The following is a 22,509-nucleotide window of genomic DNA, read 5'->3' on the forward strand; positions in this document are numbered from 1 at the left end:
CTCCCTAAAAAATTAAAATTAAATGCTTTGTAATCAAACAAGTTTCAGTGTTTGCTTCACTGTTACCAAACTATGCCTCCAAAATGGTGAAAATTGTTTTGAACGTTGCACTTGAAACAGGGTAAAAATGTATGAAAGACCCAATTTGAGAAGTAAGTTACCATTAGTTGTTTTGAACAGCACTACAGTCTCAGAAACTTGAATTGATGACAATGCAGGATGTATATGAGTGACATATCTGATTGATTCCCTTAATCTGCATGTAGTGATGCAGAGCAACCTTCCAGGTAAAAAAAACAAAAACTCATAGCCAATCTATCCTTATTTATTAAGATAATTAAAAAACACATTATTTGCACCAAGTAATGGCCTAATGTCCGAACCCACAATCTCAAGGCTGATAGGTGGAGGAGTTTTAACCACTGAACCCATGACTCCCAATTCACTAAGATAATTGTGGAACAAAAACATAGAAATCAAGGCAAACAAAAACACATTCAATGTAAATAAAGGCAAATTATCCCCAAGAACATCAACGGACTCTATTAGTACATTGTTGGGTATTTGGGAGCCGTTTCAAAAGTATAAACCTATAAAAAAACAAAACAAAATAAAACAAAAGCAAAAACAAAAACAAACACTCCCCAATACGCAAAGTACGTGCCGCAGGCCAATTCATCAAGATCAAAATTGCAGAAACAAGAAGAAGAAAAAAAAAGATGAGAAATTCAGAACTAGCCTCTTTGAGGAATAACACCAAACATTTGGTGGGCACGCGCAATAATCAACCGAAACATATCTCCTTCAGCTTGTCCGCCGCCGCTTCATCTACAGAATACTGGAATCCCACAAAAACCCAATTGTTTATGAGTAATGATTCATCCCCCTTTTCCCCCGCCCCTTTGACCCCCTCTCTCTCATTGGTTATCTTTTGTTTTTCTTTTTCTTTTTTTTCCTGCTCCACCAATCACCCCTGCCACGTGGCAGGGAGTGAGGGGTGACCCCAAAAAGGAGTCGCAAGCATTATTCATTGTTTATATACATCAACAGAGCAAACCGATACATATACATGGGTATGTGTGTGTGTGAATATTGAATGTGAGAGAAAGAGAGAGAGGACCTTGTGGAGGACCCAGAGGGAATGAGTGTAAGTCCTGTTGAAGAGTTCTTGGAGAGAATTGGGGTCAGAGGTGTCGAAGTCTCGGTAGTTGACGAAGTTCTCTCGCGCGTACTTGGCGTAGTAAGGCCTTGTGTCCTTAGGGAGTCGCTTCACCAGCCTCAGCACTGCCCCGTAGGCTCTCAACGCCTTTTGCATTTCTCTTCCAAGCATCGATCAACAACAATTCCCTCACCGGACTGCGCTGCTTAATCCACTCTTTCGCGATTTTGCTTTTCAAATCTGAGAAATTTGGACTTTGCTTCAAAATGCAGTCATAATCTACGTCATGTAACCCAAGGCAAACACGAATGATTTAAATTATTAAAAAATGCATCACTAATAACACTAATCTATTGAAAATAATAATAAAGAAAAAAAAAATAAAAACAAGACGTAGAAAGTAAGCGAGATCTACTGTCACATCATTAGTGTTTCTCCTAGTACTCTATTTTTAATACTCCAAAGTATTTTTTCAAGAAAAATTATGTGGGTATTTGGAAAATGAGTTTTTTTTTTTTTTTTTCTTTGAAGTTTTTATGTGGTTTGAGTATTTTAGTAAGATAGTTTATTTGCGTATTTAGGAAGATGAGATGAATTTTTTTAAATTTATTATATTGAAAAATGTGTTTAAAATGATAGTGAAATATAAATTGACCAAATTATCCCTATTGAATATTTAATTGCACATATTTGGTAAGAATAATGCTTGGGACCCCCTTTACCACGTGACGGGTGGTGATTGGGGGAGCAGAAAAAAAAAAGAAAAAGAAAATATAATCAATGAGAGAGAGAGGGGGTCAAAGGGGTGGGAGAGAAAGGGATGAACCATTGTTGATTTGGTAATGGCCACGTGGCCACCATTCCTCCCACATTAGAAACTGAAATCTACGTGGACACGTGGCCACATTTACGAAGCAATTATCACATGGTGCAAACAATTGAAAATTGTGTTTTTCATATTAAAAATAAAAATTGTATTTTTCATTGAAAATTGTCATATTAAAATTAATGATATTTTTCATTTAATTGAAAATTGCAACTATTTCTCCAGAAAATAAAAACAATTTATTTGTCAACATTCATTTTAATTTTCACATATAAAATTTATTTTAATTGTTCATTTATTCGAATTAAAATTTAATTTGTCAACTATTTTTTTGTAATTTTTTTTTTATTTTTTGATAAATTCAATTTATTTATTGTGTTGTGCTTCAATTTATTAAATTCAATTTTTTTAATTGATTTTCATTCTCCATTCATTTATTTTTTGATAAATTCAAATTTTTTGGTTTCACATATAAAATTTATTTTAATTTTTCATTTATTTTAAATTTAATTCTTCATTTATTTTGTCACCTATTTTTTTTTGGTAATTTTCATTTATTTCAATTTTCACATATAAAATTTAATTTAATTTTAATTTTTCCTTTATTTTAATTTTCACATATTAAATTTAATTTTGACAATTTATTTTAATTTTTCATTTTATTCGAATTAGATGTATTGTTTCAAAAAAATGTAAATTTGCAACACACTTTGATTCTCCATACACGAATTACTAATTTAAATAATTTGTTACAATCCCATAAGCCGCTGCATACATGGTCCTTCACTAGATAACAAGCATTTCACAATAGTCCTTAACAAGCATTTCACAATAGTCCCACAAGCCGCTGCATGCATAAGCCGCTACGGAAATACAAATTACAAATTACACAAACACATAAGCTAGATAACAAGCATTTCACAATAGTCCTTACTCCATATATGAAACAAATGGTCACGGACGAGCACGCGAACTCTTGCCATATCTACATCCGTATCTCCAACCATGAGGCCATCATCCATATTTTGTTCGCCTTCCGCGGCGGGCATGTCATCTGGAACAGAGGAACAACTGACATGTTCGTTGTATGCATTAGTAGCTATCTCGTGCCTACGGATGAAATTGTGTAAGGCCATTGACGCACCAACCAATGGCACTTGCACCGTCGCAAAATCATAGTCCGGCATGTTGTTCAGGAACTTCCACTGCGATTTCCACGCTCCAAATGGTCTTTCCACCACGCTCCTCAATGATGCGTGCGTCTCGTTAAACAATTCTCTTGGTTATCGGGTCGTCCGCGATCTCGGAACTCTACTTGGTGATACCGAGATTTTTTGTATGGTGCCAAATACCCCTTCTTGTTTGCGTATCCTGCATCCACAAGGTAATATTTACCTACATTTGGTCAATCAATTAAAGATTTTCAACAAAATAAATAATTGAGTACTTAAATTCAAATGTGTTACCTTCTTGGGGGTGCAGGAACGGTGCATGTTCGTTCTCCATTATTTTGTTAAATATGCGACTATCATGCATGCTTCCTTCCCAACCACAAGATATGAAAATGAAGCACATGTCGAAGTCGTATACTGCTAGTATGTTTTGGGTTGGATATCCTCTGCGACCGTAATATGTGCCGGCATCACGGGAAGGCAACACGGCTTCTACATGAGTACCGTCCAACGCTGCTATACAATGCTGCACCAATAACGTACATGACATGAGATTTACGTACGTCACATAAAATCAAAATTAACCGATAACCGCAACTAATATGCTAACCTTGAAAGGCACGTATTTCCCTCTGGATCGCAAATATGGATGCCTATTATTTTGATCTCTGGTGGACTTGCAATGCACTTTTGTGAAAAACTTCATCGCTTCCAACACTGCAAGGAAATGTCGCAACACAGTTTCTCCCGAGTGTTGGAATCATTCCTAAAGTTTTCGGTTTGTGCATCCGTCCAACGTATGGATGAACATCGCAACACTTTCTTCAATGTGTAATTCTTGGGGTCTTGTAGGTACCCGTAAACCGAAGTCGCTTCGCAATGTGTCACACAACGCTTGAAACACATACAGCGGCATATGCAAATTTTGTTCACGTCTGCCTATGTGCCCATCAAACAATTCTTGAATCCATGCACGACCGGTCAGAATAGAAGTTCGGCATGGGATCTTCTCTATGTACTTTAGGTAATATTCCATTGCATGCTGCGCAGTATCATTGATTACGCTTTTTTGTAGGTCTTCTTCTTCCTCTGCGAGTTCGATGATTACATCATCGTAATTTCTATAGTTACTGCTTTGACCTTTCCACATTATTCGTTGATGACTCCTACAATGCACACAACACAGAAATCAATTATCCAGTTGTAAACTAAGCACATTTGGACCAGTAACGTTCAACCATAAAATTGGAACAATGCCATACTTGCCATTACGTTACATGCAACCATTAAAGTGAAGTATGCCCAAAAATAAAGGTTACAACATCATCCCATAATGCGCAAGACAAAAGTACGTACCGTCCACAAAAGTAAAGTACCAATAACTACATCACTGTGAAACCATAGGAAAAAACAAAACAACTTACAAAAAAGACCCACAAAACTAGTCCACAAAAAACACAAAAGTACATGAAAACAAAAGACGTCCCATTTTTGCGTGAAAGACCTAACCAAGGTACGCATAGGCCTTTTGAAACCTGTAATGCCGCAAGCCAACCAACTACATTCTCATCATCTGGCATGCACATCAATATTTCCCGGTAATCCGCGTTCTCTAATGCAGTGCAGGTGAAATGGAACAGTGGGGTGCTAATGAAGTTCGGGATAGCCATAAGTCGCTGCATACATGGCTCAATGCCATACTTCTGCGATGCACCAGTTCCGTGCTTGACCGTCAGGTGCTTTTGTGTTTCAATCACCTTAGACAAATGGTTAAAACTATCCGCAGGAACCGATGCTCCAGTAGAGACCTTCTTCGACTTTCCACTAGTGCTACCTCCCTTTTTCCTCTGTGTCCTGGGGTCAGCTTCGTCAAGGTGGACGGTGGGGGAGTTTGGAGGTGAGTTAACGACTGGTCTGTATGGCTCGGTAAATGGTACCAACCCAGGAGAGTTCACTAAGTCGGATTTACCTTCGCCAACATCTACAACCTTCTCCCCGGGCGTCTAATGGTGTTTGCCAGTGGCAGTTACACCGGTGAATACTTCGCGTATCAAATCTTCATGCTCCAATGGTTTTGTCTTGAACTTGTAAGCGTCCTTGTTTGTCTACAAATGGGAAATGCAAGTACAAAATTACATGTGTGTACAAAATTACAGGGGCTGCTTATTACGTACAATAAAATATATGTTCGTACATACCGATTTGAGATTGTCCCACCACTCCTCCGACGCTGTGAACAACCTAGTGTCCTTGTCAAACCCAGTCACACCCTTATTGGTATCCATCAACTTGATCCAGGCCTGCCATTCCTTTTTCAAACTGTTGTAATTGTTCTTAAGTTGTGTAATGTCATGACGTCTACCCGTGCGCTTAGCAAATTTTAGTGCGATTTCGTTATGCCATGCTCTGGTTATGATTGTACCTACCCGACGACCCGCTAATATTGTGTCCCTAACACACTGTAAGAAGATTTCTGTCGCTACACTGTCCTAGTTCGCCTTATGTGCATTATCTAAGCCATCAACAATGGCTTCGGTACTTGATGGGCCAACCCCTTTATTCTTAGACGGGGTGCGAGAGGACAACCGTGCTGTAGTCATTACACTAATGTGAGAGGACATATATTTTAACATTAGAACGCAGTTGATTAATACATTTCAAACATAAACTATGAACAATATGTACAAGACAACTTCCACAATTATATAAAAAGTAGTATGATAATTACTAACAATGTGTAGCGTTTACATAACAACGATGACAATGCATTTACTTGTTCAAGATAGTACTTCTTCAAGACACTAACAAATGGATACATATTAACGAAGGGGTTTTTACGGGGTTTACATTTACAATAATAAGATGATGACCAGGATACACAACACACAAACCACCGTTTTCATTACACGCAAGGTATTGAAAATGTTCACGACATCAGCCAGTAACTGCATGACATCGGTTGACCCAGAGTCATGGTCAGGGATCCGTGTCCCTGATTCGTCACACCAACCAATCCAATTACCACATTGCTAATGAGTGAGAAATGTAAAACAGTTATTAGTTATGGGAATTACAGTGTGCATATAACTGGAGTGACAAATAATCATTTGGTACAACTCACCATGGGCCAAGGGCAAACATAATATGCACGCCCAGGATTTTTGTGAGATCTGGATACCTTCACAAGACAATGGCCATAGCCACAAGCACACATGCGCTGTGGCCATGTCAACGTGGCAGTGGAAAATGAGAAAGCCATATGACTACACACAGAACAAGCACATGACTACAACAACACCACTGATTGGGGTTATAATTGCAATACAAGTATTCCAAAGCTAGTGTAACAGATAATATATTTCATTAAAGAATGAAGGAATAGCAATCTATTTTTATTACTAACCAGTTTTTTTTCAGCATAACAGATTGACTAAATTGTTAACATAACAAACTGCAACAGCCGTGGGCACTTCAAATGCAATGCACAGTTAACACAAACTAATTAGCTGACATCCATATTTTTGTGTTCATGTGTTAACCACATTTGTGTGCCCTTGGGAAAAACCCACACGGATTGTTTTTTTTTTTTTTTTGTTACAATCAATTAATTACTAATTCATGAAATCTATACCAGATGAAGGATACAAAAAAGCCAACAACATTCCAAAAATCCCAACACTCTGCACCATGAAATTATTTATTCAATAAATTAGGGCCTACAAAGAACAGGTTCAATGAAATTAAAAAAGATGTATTTTTTTCCCAAACTAAAAATTCATCAAATGTAAATTAGAAATTTTATTAATTTTTTGATGAAAGCAAAATTTCATATATGGGAATAATTTTGGGGAAGAAAAAAAAAACAATTAACTTTGAGAAATAATTTTGGCCATGTTTTGTACTCTACACAGGAAATGAAATTCATTGAAAAAAAAATAAAAAAAAAATCGATGCAGACAACTTCCAAATTGAAATCTGTGCCAAATTCATATTTTAACATTGTAGTTGTTAGCATGGAAATCGGGTTTTTAACTTCCAGATGAAATTCATTTTTTAAAAAAAATCCATTTTTAAATGTATTTTTTAAAATTCATTTGGATGCAGACAACTTCCAAATGAAATTCATTTTTTAACTTCCAGATGCAGACAACTTCCAGATGGTCAGTAGAAAGAAAAAAAAAATTTGGTGAAGAAGATCTGAACAAAACCCAAAATGAAGGAAGAGGGGAAATATGAAAAATGGTTTGCATTGCAATGTAATTTCTGTTGCACACGAGCAGGTGAAGCTAAGTACGAAGATCGGTTACTGAAGACGAGCGGAGAAAAAAAAATTACGGGGGAGAACTATTGTAAATTAGGTTGCAGATCGGTGAAGATAAATTTCAGAGGATGGTGTTTGGCAACCGTACCTTAGTAGGTTGTCGACGATCGGCTATTTCGTCTTCCGTAACAGTGCCGCCGGAGTGAGCTGTCGGAGAGGTGCTCAACCTATTTCGGTCAAAGCGTCCAGGTAGAGAGGGGTTCTGTGAGAGTTTTTTGAGATATGGGAGATGAATGTCGTGGTGCGAAATAGGTTGAGCAACGGAGGGTGATTTCGTCATTTTACCCACAAAGTGCCATACAGCTGGACCTACCTTGCTTGTTTTTTGAATTTTTTTCCGTTGTGAATAAAATCTGAGGCAACCCGGGTTCCCAAACACCGCCACGCGGGTGTGTGCACTGCGTAGTGCGGTTCGAGTTTGATGATAAAATTATAAATTGGACAGCTGCTTAAATTGACGGATTGACAAATTACAGTTTGAAAATGAATTGATGGATTGAAAAATATTTTAATCAATTATTAAACTTTTGTATAATATATATCACTAATTTATCTAATATTTTTATATATATTACTACTAATTTGTAATAAATTTCACATATTAAATTTCTCTAATACTCATTTTTATTTTGATATTTTATTATAGGTTAAAAAATATATATGTATTAATTATAGCAAAGCAAGGCCATTTCAAAGGCGGATTATAAATTTTAAAGTTTAAATCGTGGTTAGCGGATAAAACGGCGCAAATTGATACGAATTGGTGCAGTTTTAACGGATTTAATGGTGTTTCACACAGCCCTAATGCCAGAAAATCACGTACTCTCTCATCAATTATCATTCATTATATCTCTTCATATTTTTTAATCACTCAACATAAAATAATTAATACTCCACAACTTTTATCAATTATATTACCATAAAACACCACACAATCTGCCGTACTATCAAATAATCACCCCCCACACTCGACAAGCTTACCAAAACATATAAAGAATAAAAGAGTAGTGTAAATTACACTTTGTGCCTATTATAGTTTACTATGTTTTTACTTTGATCATTGATTTTTTTTTTTGGTTCTCACTTGCCTCTTTATGTTTTATGTTTTTTTTTTTCAAAATTAATTTTTGTTTAAAATTAGATAAAAAAAATATCATATTAATTACTACATGATATAAAAAATATATTATTATATTAAAATTTGAATTTATGTTGAGTTATATATAATAAAATATTATTATATTACGTGACTATTAATGTATTATTTTCTATTAATTTGTAAAAACAAATAAATTTTTGAGATAAATTGAAAAAAACTTAAAATATATATAAAAAAAAATTATCAAAAAATATATAAAACTTATAGATCTTTAAGTCATTCACCAATAATTTCCTAAGATTTTATGAGCCACATTTGAATAATACACTGGGCTTATTCTAGGCCCCTGAAGCCGAAAAGAGAAGCAATGGGCCTATTGACCCATTACTTCTATGGATTTTTTTATTAGTCGGTCCTAATAATTAAATCTATTACTCATTAGATCTTAAGTTTCTATCTCATGCACTAGGAAGTTCTATTATATTTTTTTTATCCCAATTTTGCCCTTGCTGTTATATTGCCAGAGCCATTGATTGCGCCACTGTAATGTTGGAAAGAGACGAAGGGGTCACGGCTTTGATGGCAGTGAGGAAGTTTGAGCCGAAGACTTGGCAATCAAACAGTTATTCGTTGGTGTTGGTGAACATGAGAACTGTCTCTGTGACCCTTGGATTTGAGAGAGATGGTGTTAGATCTGAGAGAGATCAAGAAAATCGACATAAATGGAGATGTGTGTGTCGACATTGACGAGTTCGGAGCTCTGTACCAATTAATAATGGACGAGCGAGACGAAAAAGAAGACTTAAGAGAGGCATTTAGAGTGTTAGATTAGAACAATGATGGGTTCATCTAGGTTTTTTCAATGCCGATTGGAACTCCTATCTTGTTTAAATCAGTGATAAATTTGTCAGTAAATTTGTGAAAACCAATGATAAATTTGTTTAAACCAGTAATAAATTTGTTTAAACCAGCGATAAATTTGTTTAAACCAGTGATAAATTTATCACTGTTGAATTTATTAAAAAATTTACAAATAGTAGATTTGATTTGAGAAAGAGAGAGGGGCATCACAACAAATTTACCACTAAATTAAGTAATAAATTTATCAGATCAGTTACACGTCTGTAAAAGATCAACAATACCTTTCAATGCACTGATTGAATACTTTGCATCTCAAATTGGTGATGGAGGAAGATGGTAGCAACGACGATGTAGAAGATAGTAGATCAATGATGGAGGAAGATGGTGGCAACGACGATGTCGGAGATGGAAGATCAATGATGGAGGATTGCGGTGTTGAAGCTAGTAGATGAATGATGGGAGAGGAGCAACGGTTATGGCAACGAGGAAGAAGGAGATGGCGGTTGAGCTGAGCGATATATTTGGTGATAAAGGAAGAGATGGTATGCAGTGATAGAAATAAGGGAGAGAGAGAGAGAGGGATGTGTTTGGGTTTAGGGTAAAATCACTTAACTGAATGTAAAGGATAAAAATGAATGATAGATTAAATTATTTTGGGCCAGGACTTCCTAGAAATTAAGTACGGTCCAAAGGACCGGCCCGTAACTTCTCTTACTTCTATCATGAACAAATAAGAACTTGCAATAGGTCCATTGTGCTGAATTTCTGTCCCATGTCCACTATTTGTACGAGAATATGGGACATATAATGATGGGTCATGCATTAAGCCCAGAAAATTTGAGTCCGGTTTCTCTAGTGTGATTTTTTTCTAAAGTAATCTTATAGTGATTTTTTAGATAGTTGTAATTTAATTCTAAAAATACTAAAAATATAATAACCATTTCACCTTCCAACTCCTAAACCATAATCCTATCACTCTAAGATCACTCTTGAAAAATTCACTTTAGAAAATACTAACTCAAGAAATTTGTCAAGAACTTTAATTAGTACGAAAATGTTGTAGCGACCCTAATTTTTCGCAAGTCATATTTATTATTATTACTTTATTTTATTTTTGATTTTATTAATTGTGTGGATACATGAAAATTTAATGTGATATTTAATTATATATAATTAATTTGAATATTTATATATATTGATATTTTTTATATATATATAAAAGGTGTTATATATATATTTCATCTTATATTTATATTTATATATGTTATAATTATGTTGTATTTAATTAATATAATATGTCAATTAGGGCACAAAGCTTAGAGGCTCACTAAAACAAACAAAATAAAAAAGAAAAAAAGAGGAACATGCCGTGAGAGAGAGAGAGAGAGAGAGAGAGAGAGAGAGAGGGGCTCCGTGAGGAATCAAAGAGTGCAAACCGAGAGGGAGAGAAAAGAGAGATGACAGAGGAGAAAAGGAAAAGAAAGGGGTTAGGGTTTTATTTAGGGGTTTTATTAATTCTTTAAGTAACTCGTTGATCTTTGAAAAATAATTGTGAGTGCAAAACTCACTTCCCTTGATTTATGTTTAATTCGTTGTATTTATTTATTTATTTATTTTATTTATTTGATATTGGTTTGATATTGTTTTGGCATAAGGATGATAGATTGATTTTAATTATTTTGATTAGCTATGTATGTCAGTTTTAAAGTTTTTATATATATTTATTTTATGGTTGTATTCACATTCATGGATATATAAAATTAAAATAAATTGGAAACCCATAGATAAATTCCTTATACTCCACCATGACTACATGGATTGTTGTTTTATTTTAGTATTGGTGAGAAGAGTGTATAAAAAAAAGGGTGAGGATTATAATATTTATTTGAATGCCTTAGGCTTGGCATTGTTATATTTGTTCTCATGAGTAGATGAGGGATTGTGTATATATATATATATTGTTGCTTCGTTCTCAAGAGTAGACGGGTGCTTTGATTTACGCGCGTACGTATATGCTAACCATCCGGGGAGTGTGGGTCAAACTCAGGATGATATCCCCATGCAAGTTTAGCTTCGGAGTGGTATTATGTATACGGGAGGCACATAGGATATAGGTATAGGCTGGAAGTGAAGGACTGAAGCGGTGGAGTTACGGTACAAAGAATTAAATATGAACTTATTGGTATAGTTTGAATTATATTGATTTGTACATCTTGAAAAATAGTAAGCGACCTCAACAAATTACGAAATTTGGGCAGAGGCATGTATACCTAATTCTAGACAACTTCTGTATTTTAATTTTGTACTAAAAAGATCGATTAGAACTTGTAATTGGATGATCTTGTTTATAATAGTTTTTATTCATTTTAGCAATGTAAATTTTAAATGTTGTTTTAACCCATGAAACGAGCTCATTTTTATTAGCTTCACGTAAACTAAAGTAAAACATTATTCTGAACACTTTTTGTGTTTTGAACTTGTCCCAAAAAAATCATCTTAGGGCAGTTTGTTTTCGTTTTCAACTTTAGATTTTTTTGGTTGAATTCCATTTAGGTTCTTCTATCAAGTTTTTCTCTCAACCTATTCAATTTCTACTAAATTCGTTTGTGAAAACTTTTAGGAAATTTAATGCTGTACAACTTTTATTCTTTGAGTTTTGGTCAATTCGAATTATTTAAACATGAAACAATGTATTTTTTTATACTTCTTCAGCAATTCACTTATGATTAAATTATACTAACTTTATTTTTTTTTTGCAGAATGGTGGGTCTTACTAATTTTTTTATGCAGGGCTGACCCATCATATTTTTATGTTTATTTTGTTTGTTTTATACTCAATTTATATTTTGTCGTGTACGGGCAAGAAACTAAATGCCACCGTATCTCAGGAAACTACTCCTTCGTCTCGGTGTGGGTGGAACTACTTGTCTGGTCCCATAACAAGAATTAAATATACTTTTGTCTGTATCTAGTGGACACGTGGGTGTTAAATCTTGTACTCATACTAGTATACCTCTATACTGACTCGTTTTGTTTCTTGGCAACTCGAGTGCGTTCTATTTGAACGCAGCCGAGCTTCCTTTGTAGGATTAGTTGGAGCTACAGTGGTGACGAGAAATAACTATAGTTATTGGACATGTCTCTTGGACTTCTTTTGTTTTCTCGAGTTTAGGGTTGATATTAGTTTATTGTAATTATTAGTTTTTTTATCCTTTGTATTTTTTTTTAGTATTCAAATATACTTAAACCTTATAGAGACGAGAAAGTTTAGATTTTGTTTCACCCATAGGACTTGGATGATGGAATATTGATTAGGGTTTAATCCTAATTTAATATTTAATTTTCCAAATTTTGGAGCATAGCAGTTCGGTGTCAGAGCTCTAAGTGACCCTAAACTTGTGAGAGTTTAGGTGATCATTGGATTGTGGAAACATGGGTTTAGCTGGTTTAGTTTAGTGGTTGAATTTATTCTAAGTATTTATAAACGAATTCTTTTTGTGTGTTTAACTTAAAGGTGATGGCACGAAGGTATCTTTAATCTTTTTCAAGAACACATTAGAGTACTTTTTAATATTAGTGCCTCTCATTCTTTCATATCTAGACAGTTTATAGAAAGAGAACACCTTGTAACTACCTCATTATCTAGACCTATACGTGTTGAGACCCCTTTAGGAGGGACAATTACTCTTTATGAGACGTGTAAAGATTTTGAGATTGATTTTGCGGGTAGAGTCTTGTATGTGGACCTAATTATGTTAGGGTTTGAGGGGTTTGTAATTATTTTGGGTATGGATTGGCAACGGAAACACTTTGTGACTCTAGATTGTGCCTGTGAATATAAATATTCCCGATATGCCATGGTTTACCCACACTTCTAGCAATGGAGAAGAGTCGGTAATGACGAGTTTTCTGTGCTCGGTAGAAATTCCTGAGCAAGATATTAGTGAGGTAGATGTGGTACGTGAGTTTGAGGATGTATTTCAAGAGATACCTGGACCTCCACCTCGACATGTAGTAGAGTTTCGCATTGACCTTGTCACGACCCGTTCCCTGTACCTAAGGGTTAAGTATCGTGATGGCCAGTAACTAAAGTTACCTCCGACCAATTCTTAAACAAATTACCAAACGCGAGCGGAAAAAATATTTAAGTGAGGATATCAAAATAATCATTGGAGCTTCTATTTTTATAACAAAATTTATTGACCAAAAAGGCCGATATTTACATATGAATGATAGAATTACAAATACTATAAAAGTGTTGTGTGTATTTATTCCGCAGCCCCGCATCTAAGACTTTCCAAAAGCTATTTTTGAATTGCATTGTTTCCTGAAAATTGGTAAACAGCTATAAGCACATGGCAAAAGTGTGAAATATTATACTGAGAGCATGAGGGTATAAAATTACTATGGATAATTATTGGCTAAATCAAGCTTGATATTAAAATGCAGAATATATAATACGGAAATCATTTGACACATAATACAGAAATCATATAAACAAAATAATCATAACCACGGTACAGAACGGAACAATATAGATATATGGACTCAAGCGGTGGCTCATACGAACTCTAGAGGTGGCTCCCACCATAGTGTAGCAGTTAGCTCCGTACAACACTTTACTCTACACCAGAAATCATAATCATGGTACAGAACAAAACAGATGTATGGACTTAAGAGATGGCTCGTACGAACTCTAGAGGTGGTTCCCACAATAGTGTAGCACGTAGTTCCGTACAGCACTTTGCTCCACACCAGAAATTAGAGTGTCAGTGGATCCACGGTAGACAGAGAGTCACACAGTGACTAATCAGAGGGCCAATGGCTATTTAAGTCCCCCAAGACATGGGACCTCTGTGGTGGTACTTATAAAATAATTACTCAAAACACATTCTAATAAATAGTTATATCCGTGAGTTTTCCTTATTATACAAAATAAGGTTCATAAAATAAATAACATACTTAAAACACAATTTACGTAAAATAAATTATGGTAATTCAAAATATACGTAAAATATATTATGGCGACTCAAGCTATAATATAACTCACCTTACTATTGACCCTTGACCTTTATTTTTTTACTCTTGATTCCCTATTGCATGTATGCTGCACCCGTTCTTTCTCTATGTATATTTCATTCTTTTTTCGAAGCTTAGCGACTGTACTATTTATAGGGGGTATATGCAAGTCATGTGGCAAGATTTGCCACCACGTGTCACTCAATTTATTTGCCATTTGCTTCTTACCTAGGTGACTCATCCTACATATATATGCATATTCACCACCCTATGTGCTAAGGTGGTGACAAGTCGTGTATATACTTCTTCTTCTTTTTTTAAGCTTAATTAATTATACATAAAATTATATTTTTCTCATTCATAATTAAATAATACTAATATACAATTTAAGGGACAATTTAAATTTTCAGGTTGTTACAGATCTAGTGCCGGGAACTTCACCGATTTCTAAAGCAGCATACAGAATGGCGCCTAAAGGGCTTGCAGAGATGAAGAAACAGCTGGAAGAGATGCTTCAGAAAGGGTTCATACGTTCAAGTAACTTGCCTTGGGGAGCACCCGCGATCTTTGTCTCCAAGAAAGATGGCACTCTCCGCATGTGCATAGATTACAGAGAGCTGAACAAGGTGACTATCAAGAGCAAGTATCCGGTATCTAGAATTGATGACTTGTTTGATCAGTTAAAGAAGGTAGCCGTGTTCTCTCAGTTTGATCTTAGAACGGGTTACCATTAGATGGGTGTGTCAGAGGAAAGTATACCATTTACTACTTTTCAGACTTAGTATGAGTTGTACGAATTTCCTATAATGCCTTTTGGTTTGACAAATGCTCCTGCCCATTTTATGGACTTGATTAACAGAATTTTTCAACCGTATCTAGATAAGTTTGTAATTATCTTCATAGATGATATCCTGGTGTATTCTAAAAATGAGGAAGAGCACAGAGAACACTTGAAAGTCATGTTGCAAACTTTGAGGGAACACTAGTTATATGCTAAGTTCAGTAAGTGTCACTTTTGGGATAATGAAGTTCTACTTTTGGGACATGTTGTGTCCAATCAGGGGATAGCGGTAGATCCCGAGAAAGTTGTTGCGGTCAAAGAATGAAAGCAGCCCACGAACCCTTCAGAGGTGAGGAGTTTTTTAAGACTAGCCGGTTATTACAGGAGATTTATAGAGAAGTTTTTCACTATTGCCGCACCCATGACCAATTTGATCTGCAAGAATATGAAGTTCATATGGACAGACGATTGTCAGAGAGCTTTCCAGGAGTTAAAGCAGTGTTTGACTACAACACCGGTGTTAACTACACCAGTACAAGAGGAAAAGTTAGTAGTGTTTACTGATGCGAGTGGAACTGGGTTCGGATGTGTGTTGATGCAGCATCAGAAGGTTGTATCTTATGCTTCTCGACAGTTAAAACCTCATGAGAGATGATACCCTACTCATGACTTAGAGTTGGCAGCAGTTATTTTTGCGTTGAAAGTGTGGCGACACTACTTGTTTGGGGAGCACTTGGAATTATATACAGATCACAAGAGCCTTAAATATTTTTTTTCTCAAAAAAAGTTGAACATGAGGCAGCAAAGGTGGGTTGAATTTATCAGTAGTTATGATTTCAAGATCCTTTACCACCCGGGGAAAGGAAATGTGGTCGCAGATGCACTTAGTCGACAAACATGGGATTATAACTTCTTTGATTATTCAAGAATGGAAGTCCTTGGAGTTTGTTTCGATGCATGACGTTCAACCAATAGAGAGTTTCAAGAGGGCATACATTGGTAGTTTGACCGTGCAACCGACATTACTGGATAAAGTTCGTCAGATGTAGTGTTTAGATGGGTTCCTTGTCAACAAGCTTGATGACCTTATAGTGGATTTGATCGATGATTGTCCTACTGATTGGTCTATGGACTCAGATGGGAGATTGCGATTTAGGGACGGGTTGTGTGTACCGAACATTGTTGAATTGAGGAAAGAGATAATGAATGATGCCCATAGGTCCCAATATATCATTCACCCTGGTGGAATTAAGATGTATCATGACCTGAAGAGGACGTTTTGGTGGGAAGGTATGAAGAAAGACGTAGGAAAGTATGTTTCTCGATGTTATGTGTGCCAACAAGTTAAGGTAGAACACCAACAACCGTTTGGACTTTTGCAGCCTCTTGAGATCTCTACTTGGAAATAGGAATACATCTCTATGGACTTCGTGGATAGATTGCGGCGGTCTAAGCAAGGCAATGAATCTATTTGGGTGATAGTGGATCGGCTCACCAAGTCTGCTCATTTTATTCCTATCAGTGTTCACTGAACTACGGATAAACTGGCTAGGACGTATATTCGGGAGGTGGTGCAACTTCACGGCGCACCCAATTTCTATAGTTTCAGATCATGATCCATTGTTTGTGAGAGTTTTTGAAGAGTTTTCAGTATGCTTTGGGTGCTAGGTTAGACCTGAGCACGACTTATCATCCTCAGACGGATGGGCAAACTGAGCGGGTAAATCAAATCTTAGAAGATATGTTGAGAGCTTGTGTTCTCGATCTTGGTGGTAGTTGGGAAGAACATTTGCCATTGGTGGAGTTTGCTTATAATAATAGCTATCACTCTAGTATTGGGATGGCACTTTTTGAGGCTTTGTATGGGAGGCCATGTCGATCACCTGCTTGTTGGATGGAGGTAAGAAATGCGTTGTTGTTAGGGCCAGAGTTGGTGAGAGAAACCACAGAAAAGGTTAACATTATTCGGCAACGTATTAAGACTGCATAGAGTCGTCAGAAAAGTTACATTGATAAAAAACATAAGGGGGTTGAGTTGAATGTTGGACATTTTGTGTTTTTGCAGGTTTCACCAATGAGCGGTATCATGCGGTTCGGAAAGAAGAGAAAGTTGGCACCTAGATTTGTGGGACCATATGAGATCACTGAGAGGATTGGTAATGTAGCTTACAAATTAGCCCTACCACTTGCTTTAGTTATGATTCACAAAATGTTCCATGTATCTTTATCATGGAAGTGTGTGCAAGACCCTTCCCAAGTAGTATCACTAGAAGTGTTGAAGATTAATGATGATCTTACGTATGTGGTGAGACTGGTTACTATTCTAGATCAGGATGTAAAGCAGTTGCGGCACAAGAAAGTGAACTTGGTGAAAGTGCAATGGAGCGAAAATGAGAATGATATCACTTGAGAATTAGTAGAGAAAGTTCGGCGTATGTACCCGGAGCTTTTTGCTTAGTACTCTCTCCTATCGAATCTCGAGACGAGATTCTTTTGAGGTGTGTATATTGTAGCGAGCCTAATTTTTCGCAAGTCATATTTATTATTATTACTTTATTTTATTTTTGACTTTATTAATTGTGTGGATATATGAGAATTTAATGTGATATTTAATTAATTTGAATATTTATATATATTGATATTTTTTATATAATATATATATATATATATTTAATCTTATATTTATATTTATATATGTTGTAATTATATTGTATTTAAATAATATAATATGTCTATTAGGGTACAAAACTTAGAGGCTCACTAAAAAAAGAAAAAGAAAAAAAAGAGCAAGCCGTGAGAGAAAGAGATAGAGGCTCTGTGAGGAATCAAAGAGTGCAAACCGAGAGGGAGAGAAAAGAGAGACGACAGAGGAGAAAAGGAAAAAAAAGGGGTCAGGGTTTTATTTTGGGGGTTTTTATTAATTCTTTAAGTAACTTGTTGATCTTTGAAAAATAATTGTGAATGCAAAACCCACTTCCTTTGATTTATGTTTAATTCATTGTTTTTATTTATTTATGTATTTTATTTATTTGATGTTGGTTTGATATTGTATTGGCATAAGGATGACAGATTGATTTTAATTATTTTGATTAGTTGTGTATGCCAAGTTTAGAGTTTTTACATATATTTATTTTATGGTTGTAATCACCCTCGTGGATATATGAAATTAAAATAAATTGGGAACCCATAGATATATTCCTTATACTCTACCATGACTCTATGTATTGTTGTTTTATTTTAGTGTTGGTGAGAAGAGTGTATAAAAAAAAAGGGTGAGGATTATAAGATTTATTTGAATGCCTTAGGCTTGACATTGTTATGTTTGTTCTCATGAGTAGATGAGAGATTGTGTATATATATATTGTTGCCTCGTTCTCAGGAGTAGACGAGTGCTTTGATTTACGCGCATACGTATATGCTAACCATGCGAGGAGTGTAGGTCAAACTCGAGACAATATCTCCGTGCAAGTTTGGCTTCTGAGCGGCGTTAGGTATATGGGAGGCACATGAGATATATGTGTAGGCCGGAAGTGGAGAGCCGAAGTAGTGGAGTTAAGGTACAAAGAATTAAATATGAACTTATTGATATAATTTGAATTGTATTGATTTGTACATCTTGAAAAATAGTAAGTGACCTCAATAAATTACGAAATTTGGACAGAGGTAGGTATATGTAATTCTAGACAACTTTTGTATTTTAACTTTGTACTAAAAAGATCGATTAGAACTTGTAATCGGATGATCTTGTCTACAATAGTTTTTATTCGTTTTAGCAATGTAGATTTTAGATGTTGTTTTAACCCACGAAACGAGCTCATTTTTATTGGTTTCACGTAAACTGAAGTAAAACATTATTCTGAACACTTTTTATGTTTTGAACTTTTTCGAAAAAAATCATCTTAGGGTAGTTTCTTTTCGTTTTCAGCTTTAGATTTTTTCGATTGAATTCCGTCTAGGTTATTCTATTAAGTTTTTCTCTCAACCTATTCAGTTTTTACTAAATTCATTTTCGTTGCTTTTTAGGAAATTTAATTATGTGCAACTTTTATTATTTGAGTTTTGGTCAATTCAAATTATTTAAGCATAAAATAGTGCGTTTTTTATACTTCTTTAGCAATTCACTTATGATTAAATTATATCAACTTTATTTTATTTTTTTGCAAAATGGTAGGTCTTACTAATTTTTTTATGATGGGCTGACCCACCATATTTTTATGTTTATTTTGTTTATTTTATACTCAATTTATATTTAGTTATGTACGGGCAAGAAACTAAATGCCACCGTATCTCAGGAAACTACCACTTCGTCTCGGTGTGGATGGAACTATTTGTCTGGTCCCGTAACAAGAATTAAATGTACTTTTTTTGTGTCTGGTGGGCACATGGGTGTTAAATCTTATACTCATACCAGTATACCTATATATTGACTTGTTTTGTCTCTTGGCAACTCGGGTGCATTCTATTTGAGTGCAACCCAGCTTCCTTTGCAGGAATAGTTAGAGCTTGTAACAACCCCAACCTTTGATTTACGTAAATTCATGATTAAGAAGTCTTAATAAGTAATTAAAGTAAAATTTTGCATTCATTACGCGTGTGTTAGGTGTTATATGAATTTATATCTGTTCTGTGTAGGAATATCTGTCTCTGATTTTGTTTTATTCTGTAAATTGAAGGCCTTATCGGCATCCGATTCAAAAATTGACTTGGTATACGTATAATTTGGAATTTTTAGAACATTATGGTAGGTTCAATTGAAATTCGATTCGGAACGAATTAAATTAGAATAATTGAAGTGAATTGCTTAGCTTAATTACAAATAACTGGCCTAAACTAATCAAACATATAAATAGGCCACTTATAGATGAGTAGGCACATTTTCTACCATCATCTTGGGCAACAAACGTGTAGTGAGAGAAAAAGACTAGGGAGAAAGCTTCAAACAAAGGAATTTGCTACAAAATTAAGGGGAACTGAAGAATTTGAACAATAACTCACTAGAATTCAAGGAATTGAGAACTTAAGATAAGAAATCAAGCCTTTAGTTGTGTACTTAGGGTACTTAGCACATGAATTCAAAGGATTAAGTTGTGTAATGTTAGAATTGAGCTAAAATGAAAGAACATAGGCCATACCATGGATGCATGTCTATATCATGGCATCTTGAAAAAGTTTTCAAAGAATTCTCACATGCATGTTATCATTCTACCTTAGTTTTGAGAATTCATCTCATTTTCAATCAATTTGTCTCATTTGATCATGTTTTGAAGGCTTTAAACTTACATATTTACATGCATGATGTATAATGTTATGTTTTCAAAGATTTGGGTTTTGTTTTGGATAATTGGCATACTTGTGGACATTGATTTCATGAAATGATCTTTAATTCTTTATGTTTTTCAAGTTTAGACTTGTTTTTCTCAAGTTTTGGGGCCCAAAGGTTAAGTTTAATGGCTTTGAATTCAAGGTTGGAGCTTGCAAGTGCAATTTGGAAATTCTAGATTCTACACGTCTGCTCGAGCGTCAGAATCTGCGCTAGAGCAGACACTTTGTGATCTTGCATTTCCGCTCGAGCGACCTGAAGTCTGCTCAAGCGTGAAATGCATGCTCCCAAAAGTTGCATGTTTTGCAGACTACTCGAGCAACAAGAGTTACGTTTGAGCAAGGGCATGAGTCTCACGCTCGAGCGAGAGTTGAGCGGCCATCGAGCGGAGATTTCACCTAACTAGTACTTTTACAAATTTTACAGAGCGCTTGAGCGCAGCGCTCGAGTGCAGCACTTGAGCGGCCCCTTACATGTTTGCATGTCCGCTTAAGCATGACCCCTGTTTTCAGTAAGTTTTCTTAAATGTATTAAAGTGCATTTTAGCATCCACAATGCATCCTAGGCATTCCTAGGCCATGAATAAGACTCAATAAGAGGTTAAGACCTAGAAACACACTAAGAATGAAACGAAGGAGATTAAATATCGACCGAGTGTGTGTGTTTCATTATATGTTTCTGCTGTGTGTATGTAGGTCACGCGCCCCAAGTTATCTGATTTGTATGTACTGCAAGTGGAGCCATCTGTGAGTAATAACTTAGTAAAGCTATGTTTAACTTTAATTATTTTCTAAATGATATGAGTTAAGATCTGTTTTATGCAATGTTATATTTCCGTACAATGGATAACGGTCCAAGTTTCTGAAATGTAATCATGGCATCTTTAGTACAAGGCCTTTTCCCGGAGGTAATAATACCGTGGTTTACAAGTACAAGGCCCTTGTTCGGGGGTAACAATACCGTAGTTTCAAGGCCCTTGCTCAAGGGTAATAATACTATGGTTCAAGAAAGTTACAAGTTTTCCTGTACCGGAGGTTCCTTTTAAGGAACTAACAAGCATAATAACGCTAATGGATGTACCATGTATGATTAAGCATGAACTCTGATTTCTGTATGAAGTGTGAATAAGAACATGATTGTAAATCTATATCTGATATGAACTCTGATTTATGAACCTGAAGTGGACATCATTCATTTAAACGCTTTACTCTGTTTTTATTCACTGAGCTCCCGCTCACTATTTATTTTATGTATGTAGGTGAGCAAGCGTGTGACCAGGCTTAAGCTACTGCCTGGAGTGTTTGAGTCAGCCAACCACTGTGCCTCCCAAGGAGGTTCCTTTTTGAAGAAGTCAAGTTTTGTAAACCTGATAAGTCATTGTTTGTTTTGCTTATCTGTATATAAGGACAAGTTTCTCTTTTTGGTTACATCTGTGTGTGTGGGTAACGTAAGACTATTGTGTTATGATATATATATTTGAAAATTTCTATCTCATATACATTATCACAGCTTTTATGGGCAATGCATGTTTCTATAATTACTTTCGTAGCCCCTTATTACATGTCATTTTGTTAAGAGGCCTTTGGTAATCCAAGGATTACTGGCCAGTTGCGATACTAAACCTATGAGGGTGGGTTTGGGTTGTGACAGAGTAGTATCAGAGCACGTGTAATACCACACAAATGAGTCCATACGAGCTATAGGATGTCCTAGAAAAGAATTAGGGACATTTCATCTACATGTGTGCGTGGGTGCTAATCTTATAAATGTGAAAACTAAATTTGAACCTAAACAAATGAAATATAAAGAAATGAACAAGATTATTCCTATGTTTATTATTACCTTGTCTCTTTATAGCAACATGGAAAATGCAAGGGGAAATGATACAAGTGAATCATCTGAGGCCCGAATGAACAGAATGGAATAGATGCTTACAGCCTTGACTGAGGCA

General features: G+C 35.5%; 1 protein-coding gene and 1 long non-coding RNA gene across 4 annotated transcripts; both read right to left on the minus strand.

Moving 5' to 3' along the window:
- Window positions 1-645: 645 nt before the first annotated feature.
- LOC114261134 (complex 1 protein, LYR family protein) lies at window positions 646-1,457 on the minus strand. Its single transcript, XM_028201354.2, has 2 exons — window positions 1,121-1,457; window positions 646-838 (listed from the first exon to the last, which is right to left on the minus strand). The coding sequence occupies exons 1-2, from the start codon at window positions 1,328-1,330 to the stop codon at window positions 785-787; spliced, it is 264 nt and encodes an 87-aa protein (XP_028057155.2). The 5' UTR covers window positions 1,331-1,457; the 3' UTR covers window positions 646-784.
- A 1,259-nt stretch (window positions 1,458-2,716) lies between these two features.
- On the minus strand, window positions 2,717-7,686 carry LOC145819523 (uncharacterized). 3 transcript variants are annotated; one of them, XR_014360276.1, is made up of 4 exons: window positions 7,567-7,685; window positions 3,768-4,323; window positions 3,452-3,683; window positions 2,717-3,356 (listed from the first exon to the last, which is right to left on the minus strand). It is a non-coding gene; the product is annotated as an uncharacterized LOC145819523 (long non-coding RNA). The 3 variants fall into 3 exon arrangements; XR_014360274.1 differs by lacking the exons at window positions 2,717-3,356; window positions 3,452-3,683; window positions 3,768-4,323 and adding exons at window positions 4,457-5,262; window positions 5,356-5,747 and having other exon boundaries at window positions 7,567-7,686; XR_014360275.1 differs by lacking the exons at window positions 2,717-3,356; window positions 3,452-3,683; window positions 3,768-4,323 and adding exons at window positions 4,457-5,262; window positions 5,356-5,761.
- Window positions 7,687-22,509: the final 14,823 nt, after the last annotated feature.

This window comes from Camellia sinensis, chromosome 2, assembly GCF_055761805.1.
Source record: "Camellia sinensis isolate YWXY chromosome 2, ASM5576180v1, whole genome shotgun sequence".
NCBI classification, from domain to species: Eukaryota; Viridiplantae; Streptophyta; class Magnoliopsida; order Ericales; family Theaceae; genus Camellia; species Camellia sinensis.

Bases quoted from the DNA above. Each gene is read 5' to 3' on its own strand.
- LOC114261134 (XM_028201354.2), bottom strand. From the start codon at position 1,330: ATGCTTGGAAGAGAAATGCAAAAGGCGTTGAGAGCCTACGGGGCAGTG. The intron at 839-1,120 runs GTCCTCTCTCTC...GTGGGATTCCAG, and splicing joins CCCTCTGGGTCCTCCACAAG to TATTCTGTAGATGAAGCGGC.